General features: G+C 64.1%; 1 protein-coding gene across 1 annotated transcript in view; it reads right to left on the bottom strand.

Moving 5' to 3' along the window:
- SLC6A9 (solute carrier family 6 member 9) overlaps positions 1–6,638 on the bottom strand; it is a 13,252-nt gene extending 6,614 nt beyond the window's left edge. Inside the window, exons 1-2 of the mRNA XM_026854261.1 lie at positions 6,474–6,638; positions 6,028–6,175 (exon numbers count right to left, since the gene is read on the bottom strand). Coding sequence (XP_026710062.1) covers positions 6,028–6,057 — 30 coding nt within the window. The 5' untranslated portion in view covers positions 6,058–6,175; positions 6,474–6,638. The remainder of the gene's footprint in view (positions 1–6,027; positions 6,176–6,473) is intronic.
- Between the last annotated feature and the right edge of the window lie 2,532 nt (positions 6,639–9,170).

Genomic DNA, 9,170 nt, shown 5'->3' with positions numbered 1-9,170 from the left:
CCCCCCCCCCCCAGCATGGCCAATGCTTCCCCAGTCCAGCAAAGCGGGCATCATCCATCACCCGCCTGGCACCAGAGCCTTTCTCATGCTAAGCAGCATCGCCTTGCACAATGACAGCTTGGCTGGGGTGCCCGGATGCCCCCCACTTCCTAAAGGGGCCCTGATTTATGGCTGGGAAGCTTGTGGTGGTGGCAGGGTTGGTGCTAGGAGGGGATGTCCCTATGGGAGGGATCTCCAGCATGGTCCCGCCCTCTTTTTTCCCTCACTCAAACTGCCCCCACGGGGGTATTTCAGCCCAGCAGAAGCACTCCATGAGGCATGTCATATTCAGTGCCCCCCTGGACAGGTGAGGGACCCCCAATCCCTTCCCCAGCCTCCCAATGGGGTGCCAGAGCTGCTCCTGCAATGCCAACGCAGGGTACCAGTCAGCCCCTGACGTCATCAGCCTGATGTCATTTCTCTTTGCCATGTCAATGGTGACAAAGAATGGCTGGGCAAGGCAGGGGCTGCCAGAAATAGATGTTAATTATATTGTTTGCCAAATAGCAGCTCTTTCAGGGCAGGGAAGTGGGGTGCAGGAAGCTGGGGCAGAGGAACCCCAGCCTGGAAAGAGGTCCCCAGGGATGAAGGGACAGGGTGACTTGGAGAGGGATGTCCTGGCTGTGCACAGATCCTGGGTGCTGGGGGTGTGTGGGGGTGTGTGCTCCTATAATCAGCCTCTGCATTCCTTGTCTCTGGCACATGGCGAGTAACGAACCCACAAGAGCCAGCCCTGCACCAGAGGCTGCCATGCTGTGCCCTGCCAGCCCGCCCATCCTGGCTCTGCCAGCCCCACTGGCACATCCTAGCTACCCCTGCCCTCTCTCTGCAGTGCCCAGCGCTATGTTTGCCCCTGTCCTGGCACAACAGTGGCACGACCTGGGTGGTGGCAGCATCAGCTGTGGGTGCCAGGATGGGCACAGGCAAGGGGGCACTCCCAGGGCCAGGGTGATCCAGTGCTGAGGGGAATGTCCAAATCCCAAGACCCCCCCAACAGCGCTGTACAGCCCTGGCCACCCTGCAATGCCGGGAGGCTGCCCAGCCCCACTGATAGCCCTGAGTGCGCTCTGCCAGCCATCTGCAGCAGCACCAGCCCAGCCCTGGGGTGCCATGGGGAGCTGGGGCCAGCCTTGACATTGCTCACTGATGCCCATGAAATGTGGTGGGGGAGAAGGGGAAGGACCTTTGCTAGAGCAAGGCAAAGGGGTGCTGTGCACTTCTGCAATCAGTAGGTTCCAGAGTTAATGAACACACAACTGTCAGGTAATCCCTTCTTGCTCCCAACACAGCTGAGGCCATGAAGGGGCTTCATGCCATGCTGTGCTTTCCTTCCTCCAGAGCACCCCATGTCCCTGATTGTGGGGCTTGGGAGTGCCTCTCCAGTATCCTACAGCACAAAACTGCAGCTGTGACTCCAAACCTGCAGCTGTGACTCCAGAGCCATCACCCCGGAGCCAGTTCAAAGGGGCTTGGAGAGCCATGGTGGCTGGGGGATGGTGCTGGCATGGCCACCATCCAGCCTGACCCCCACTCTGACCCCTAGACCCTGCTCTCACCTCCCCACTGACCTGCTGAGGGGGCCGGGGGGGGCCTGGCCGACCATCTTGATGAGTCCACAGCTTCACTGGCACCTCGGGCTCCTGCACAGCAGCCGCCCGCCCGCCTCCCCCCGTCCACTGCCTCCAGCACTTGGCACTGCTCCCTGCTCACCTCCCAGCCAGGCTCTGCCCCTTGCTGCCCGCTCCGCCACAGCACCAGCACCCCACCATGCCGCCCATTTCAGCACCATCCCTGGCTGCCCCACACTGCAGGGACCCCACTGCCTCTGTTTCCCCCTCAGGAGCTGTGCCCCCGTGAGCCAGGTGCCCTCCCTGGCAGGCGCGGGCAGGGCAGGCTGTGCAGCGGGCTGAGCCCTGTCCCTCTTAATGAAGCCTCATTAGCGGGGTCCAGCTGCTCGCAGCCCTGCACGCTCCAGCGGGCAGTGCTGCCCTCCCCACAGGCACCACTGCCTGTCTGGCCGGGGCCAGGACCTGCACTTGGAGCGTGGCAGGGGGCCACGTCCCCTCGGTGACCCCTGTTCCCAAACTCCAACTCCCCCAGCCTCATAAATGCACTCCTGCCCCTGTGCCCATCAGCCATGCAGCTGCCTGGCCCCACATGCCTGACCCCAACATAGGGCACTGGAGGGCTGCAGGGACCAGGCATGGCCCCGCTGGGGGATGGGGGCACAGGGACAAGCCTGTATGCTGGCACATCCCCAGCCTGGTGCCACACTACTTCACTCTGACGTCATACCACTGGCGACATCATGGTCTCTAAGGCAACCCTTGCAAGGTCACTGCCCCGCGGGGGACCATCTGGCTGGCAGGAGGGCTGTGCCACGACCCCCTTGCTGCCCGGGCACTCCACAGCCTCCCTGCTTGCTCCCTTGCCAGTGTGGGGTGGGACCCCGGTGGGGTGCTGTGTCCCACGGGAGTGCAGGAGGGGGGTGCCCCCCAGCCAGGCTTGGGGTGCCCCAGCTGCTCCCAGTCCTGTGCCCCGGCTGGAGAGCACAGCCAGGGCGTCAGCGAGGCGTGATGGCATGCTGAGGGTGGGGGGGACAGGACAGCGCTTTCGGGTGACCATCTGGGGTCCGGGCAGCGGTGGCTGCGCACATGAACAGCACACGTGTGCAGGGCAGGTGCTCAGTCCCCCACACGCCAGCACCCAGTGCCTGCCCGTCCCCTTCTGCACCAGTCACCTGGTAGCTTGAGACATGCCCCATCCATGGGATGGCAGCACCCAACTGTGTCCCCCTGGGACTTGTGCAAGCCCAGAGCCACCCCATACTGTGTCAGCCCATGACCCCAGCCCAGCTCCACCAGCTCAACCTCCAGTCCTGCCCCACATGCAGCCAGGCACCACCTGAACCCTGACACCCCACAAGGTGCCCCCACGAGCATCCCTCCATGCCCCAGTTTGGCTCCATCACTTTGCCCAGGTCACCTGTGTGCCACTGCCAGATGTCTTGCCCCAGGCACACTGCCCCCTATGCCCCCTGTAGCAGCCAGAGCATGCAACAGCAGGACCCACTGCCCAGTCCCGGGGATGCCAGGCCCTGTGCCAGACCATGGGAGCACAGGGCTGCTGCCCTGGCAGCCCAGCTGGCAGAGAGGACTGCCAGCCCCACAGGGACACACTGTTGGAAACGAAGGACCTGCAGTGGGACCCTCACCTCCCCTGGCTGGCTGGTGGTGCCGGGGCTGAACTAGAGGCAGGGGTGATGGGTGCAGCAGGGATGGCCATGGGTCTTCCAGCCCCTGTCACCCCGTCCCAGAGCAGGGCTGCGGGGTCCCCAGGGCAAGGATGATGCCCAGGGACCTGCCCCGGTTCCACCATACCCTAACCGGGCACTTCCCACAGAGGCTGCCTTTCTCCATCCCCATTCTCCCGGGGCAGACATGACTCTCTCAGGGCGTTCAGGCAGAAAAATCCCCCGCCAGCCCCACCCCCATCGCTGCCCCTTGGTATTCCAGGAAGGGCTCCTGCAGCCAAGAGCTACTTCCGCAGCCCCCTGGCCCCCCAAACCATGGCACTGCACTGCTGGGGGTGTCTGGGACAGGCCCCCCCCACCCCTTGGCCCCCAGGGTGGGCTGGGGCAACAACAGGAGCCCACCTGAGCTGGGTGCCCGGCAGCCAAAGGCTGCCCGGCCGTGCCAGCAAGGCAGCCCTGCGAGTCAGAAGTCGCTGGCACTGCTGGAGCTCAAACAAAGCGCTCTGAAGACAAAACAAAATGTCCTTTAAGGCTGGGGAGGGAAAGGCTGTCAGACCCTCCCTGCTCCCCTGTGGCCCCACAGGGACTTCCCCTGCCTGGCCACACAGGGACTGATCCAGGCCCTTGGAGCTACCCTGCACCCCGTTGGGCACCCCCTGTGAGGGCATCTGCAGGGTCTGGGAGTGGTAGTGGGGGCACTGCCTGCCCTTCTGCCCACAGCTTTGAAGTGAGCACGCAGAGCTTCTCAGGGGCATCCACAAAACGCAGAGCCTGCAAAAGCAGGACACAGCATCCTCATCACACCCAGACCAATGGGAGGGCACAGGCTCCAGCCTACAGGTGAGGAAATTGAGGCACAGCTGCACATCGCCCAGCTGCTGCCTCCATGACCCCTGTCCCTCCCCAGGCAGGGCACAGCAGGGACCCCAAGCCCCACCACAAACCCACCCAGCCCCACAGGCTGCACACACATCCCTGGGCAGGGGCTGCATCTTGGGAGCCCGGCTGGGCTGGGGATGGTGGTGACTGGAGCTGCACCTGCAGGCAGGGACGAGAGGACAGGCAGGGACTGCACTTCACCAGGAGACTGGCAGGGCCCTGGAGGCAGGCCAAGGAGATTAGCTCCCTTCCCCAGTGACCCAGGCAGCTCAGAAGCTACCACCTGTCCTGCCACAGCTCCTCCTGAGGCTGTCACAGTGCAGGCATGTTCCAGGAGTGGGGATGCTCTCACAGGGACTGGCCTTCTTCCCTGCAGCCCCCACACCAGCCCCCTAGCACCCCCCGTGCCCTGTGCAGGGCTGTCCTTACATCCCACAAACAGGGGAGCCCTGGGCAGGGGGCTGTGAGCCAGGGCAGCCGGCACAGCATGTGTCAGACCCTGTGGTCCCCTGCCCATCCCCACATGCCCTGGCCCTGGGGTGGGCTGGTCAGGTACTTCCGAGAGGCGGGTTAAAGATTGACCAGGAGCGGGTGGGTGCTCCCATGCCTGGCTGCCTGCTGTGGGTGCCAGGCTCAGCCCTTGCCCCAGTGAGATGCCAGCTGCTCTGGCCAGGGCAAGAACACAGCAGCAGCACTGAACCATGGCAAGCACCCCGTACATGCAGGAGCATGTCCCCGTGACAAACCCCTGATCGAGCCCAGATATTTCCTCAGCACCTCCCTGTTCCTAGCCAAAGGCTACTCCTGGAGAAATCTGCCTTCCTGTCCCGCTGGCCGCCCTGACCTCTCCACACTGCCTGTGGCAGGCAGGATGGGTGCTGGGCTCTCCACTGCAGGCACAGCCAGCGGGGCCACACTGGGACACGCAAGTGGAGGAGCTGCGCACACGCGAGCACGCTGGAAGCGACTCCTGGAGCACGCTGCTCCCCTGGCTCCCGGCCCTCTGGCTGGAGTGTGCAGCTATTTCGGGAAGCCCCCCAGGAAGGGGAGGGCCCAGCAATCGTTTTAGCCCCGGTGTTCAGCTCCCATCCATTGGGAAAAAGGGAAGAGCCAAGCCCAGCCCGGGCTCACCTGTCCAGCCCAGTGTAGCAGCCTGGCACGGGAAGCCGAGCCTGGGGCTCCCAAACCACTGGCTGCACAGCAGAGCTGCCACAAGCATGGGGCCATCACAGCCCTCCAACGAGGACATGCTTGGTGCACCCCACATCCACCCACGGCACTGAAGCTGTCTACAGAGCATCCCGTGACACACCACTTGCAAGGATGGAGGGTCAGACACTGCACCGGTGCCTGGGAAAACCTGGCTCTGCCTGCACACCATCCTACCAGGCCAGTCCCAGAGAGCCTGCAGGGTGGAGACAAGAGGGGAAGCAGCCCCACACTGTGCCCCTCTGGGTGTACCCAGCACAGAGAACCCGCACCCTTTGCTAAAAGCAGGCAGAAGAACTGCCTGGCTGTGGCTTTCCTACCTTCACCACCCACCCCAAGAGCTGGGGTGGGTGATAAGGCCGGGCAGAGCGCCTGAGACGGGTGATAGCATCTCCAGGCATGGTGAGACATGGCACCTGGGGAGCCGCACAGGCAGCAGGCTCAGGGCGAGCGGCAGCCTGCATCTGCCCCACGGTCATCGTGTTTGGGGAGCACTGGGGTGGCACAGCCCCAGCTGGGGGTCCCGGGGATAGGGTGAGGGTGCACCAAACCTTACAAGAGCCCTGGCATCTTGCTCCTGTGCTGGGTGCTCTGGGTCCCTGAGGCAGTAGCCCATGCCAGCCCGCTCCCAACACCCCAGCACTTACCAGCAGCCCCTCGCTGCACTTATCAGCCATCCCTGGAGGCTGGAGCACGGTGCCGGCTGCCCGCTGTGGGGTTCTTCACCTGCCCGCTCTCCGCCGCACTGGCTGTGGCACCAGCACCGGGTGCGCTTCAGTCCACCGTCACAACAAGCTGTGCAGAGGGGAGAGACATCAAGAGAGACGTGAGTGGTGGGATGGGCATGTCCCCCCCGCCCAGCCTCCCCCTCCCTCTGGGAACTAGGGGGCTGTGCCAGGCAGGTCACTTCTCCGTGCCTGCCTGCAGGGCACACGGGAGCCGGGCTAACAGAGAACACAGGGCCCAGGGCCGGATGGGCTGGTGGTGGGGTCTCTTCCTGCTGGCTCCCACCCCCTCCAGCGTCTCCAAACCCCCTGGCACCCACACGAGCGATGATGGCCAGGTGTTTCCCAAGAAGCAGTTAAAGATTTACCCAGTGTGGACAGACGACCTTGCGGGCAGCTGGCTGCTGGCCTCCCAGTGGGTGGGCGTCGGGGGCCGCGGGCAGGAGCGGGGGCCCCCTGAGCTCTCCCCCAGTGAGAGCTGGAGCCGAAGTGGCTGCGGCACACGGCAGCGCCGGGACTGGGCGCTGAGCGGGGCCAGCACAGGGCTCAGCTGCCGCGCAGGATACAGATGGGAAACGATTGCCTTCTGCCCCGGTGCATCGCGTGCACGTGCATCGCAGGGGGGGCAAGCCACTGGGCTCTGCCAGGCGCCAGGTGCTGCCGGACAGGGCGCGGGCACTGGCAGCTGCCTTCCCTGCCCTTACCCCTGCCCCATCCTGGGGCTGCTGGGGCCCCCAAGGGAGCACCGGGGCTGACCTCGGGAGGGACAGACGCTCTTGCAAAACACCAGTTTGATTGTCTGTGCAACAGCACTGGTGTTTGCAGATCCCACACCAGCACCTGATGCCCTTGCTGGCTGGGGAAGGACCCCTGACCCCCACTCAAAGGTCCCCAACCACCAGCAGCAGCCAAGCAGCCCAGGGCCTGTCCCCCGGCTGCCAGGGGTCTGGAGAGATCAGCAGAGGGGCACGTGGCCCTCAAGCTGTGGGGAGGGAGCATGGGCGGTGGAGATAAAAGAGCAGGAGGCTAGATGATGCAGGGCAAGCCCCCAACTCTGGCCACAGCCCCTCCAGCACAGGCAGGCTGCTGCCAGCAGATACCACGTCCCACCACCAAAGCCCTCCCCAGGAGAGGCTGCGTTTCCAAGGGGAGACAAGATGTCATCACTGCCACGAGCCTGGCTCCTCGCATGGCACAGCGACCTCTCAAAGGTGGGAGGCGCAGGGCCGGTGGCCAGACCTCCTCCCCACTGCACACCTATCGCCAGCCCACCAAAAGCTGCCCTCCCAGTGGCCCTGAATTCAGCCTGGGGACTCATCCTGTGTCCCGGGAGGGGAGAGCACCCAAGAAGAGAGCCTGCCACTCCCCCCGGGGTCTGCCAGGCGCTGATAAGGCTGCATGCTCCTGCCTTCGGCTCCCAGCCTGGTAAGGAGGCGAGCACCCAGCCTGGCGTTGGGTGGCAAGGGGATGGATGCAGGGATGCCCGAGGCTGCGGCATCCCCTGGGAGAGCCCTGCAGGGATGGGGATGCAACGCGATGGTGCTACTGGGCGGCTCTCCCGGAGCTGGAGGTGCCATGAGAGCTCGGAGGACAGGGTGGCTCATACCTAAGGGGAGTAATGGGTGGCACCGTGGAAGCGGGGTCACGTCGGCACCCACGGGGGCTCCTAGCTGGGGTGCCACACCTCGGCGGGGGAGGCAGCGCACGGCACACGTGGGCACACGTATGGTACACACGGTACACACGCATGGGCACACAGGTACACACGGGCACACGTGGGTACACACGGACACAGGGCACACCGGGCACACTACGCACTTGGCGCTCTTCGGCACAGACATGCCACACTTGGCACACGCGGGCGCTGGCAGCCCACAAGCGTCCCACCAGCACGGGGACACCCTGGGGGACATGCAAGCTGGCACAGGCACCTGGCACACAGACATATATGGGACACACAGTCACACACAGGCTCTTACAGGGCACACATGCATCTGCACACGCCCATTTTCACACCCACGAGCCCATGCAGAGGAACGCCCATGCAGTGTGCACACGCAGAGGGCACAGCACCCTGACGATCCTGGGCAGGGGGGTGGCCACAGGCTCCGGCCGGGGTGCGTGTGGTTAGCCTGACTGTTGTACATGTGTGCATGTGTGCATGTGCACACACGCGTGTGTCTGTGCATGTATCTGTTGCATGTGTGTTGGTCCGTGCGCACACACCTGTACATCCATGCTGCAGCAAGTATGATTGCTGGCACATGGACACCTGTGTGTATGCATGCAAATCTGCACACGTGTACCCATGTATTTAGGTGTGTGTGTATGTGCATGTACACGTGTAAGTGTACGTGTCTGTATCTATGCATACATATGTATGTGGGCATCTACATGTGTGTGCAGACCTCCATGTCTGTGTATGTGTGTGTACACACACATGCACACGTATGTACTGAGACACATATACCCCCAAATGCGTGTGTACGTCCCCATACCCCTGTGCATGTGTGCACATGCGTGTGCAGCCAGCGCACGCCCCCGCAGCCCTGCCAGATGTTTCCAGTAATACATGACGGGTGCGCTGGGGGCCGCCCCTTGCCTGGCCCCTCGCCCAGGCCTCCCCTTCTTCCCCTCTCCTCCCCTTCCCGCTGGGCTTCCCACATGCCGGGACGGGTGCCCGCACCCCGGCACCCTGCCCTCCCCCCTGGATCCTGCCCAGCTCTCAGGGCGTGCTGCACGCCAGGGCCCTGGGGCAGCTGTGGGGAGCGTGGCAGAGGTGCAGCGGGGGCCCTGCACCCCCACAGCCCAGCACCCCGAGGGCACCAACAGCACAGCCCTTCCCACACCCACATCCTGTCCTCATCCCACTGGGTGGTCTCTGGTCCCTTCCACCTCCACCACCCTTCACCCCATCCCAGGGCTGTCTCCCCGGTGCTCCAGACAGTTCAGGGAGCATCCCTTACCTGTCTCTCCACAGATCCTCCTTGTCCCTGTGGGTTGCTGCCCAGTTAAGAAAATTCAGTGTGGGATGGGGTGGAGGTGGGGGCGGTGGTGGGGTGGGT

Source organism: Athene cunicularia (assembly GCF_003259725.1).
Source record: "Athene cunicularia isolate RWA chromosome 8 unlocalized genomic scaffold, athCun1 chr8_part1, whole genome shotgun sequence".
NCBI lineage: Eukaryota > Metazoa > Chordata > Aves > Strigiformes > Strigidae > Athene > Athene cunicularia.
This window is presented reverse-complemented; position numbering and strand designations above follow the sequence as displayed.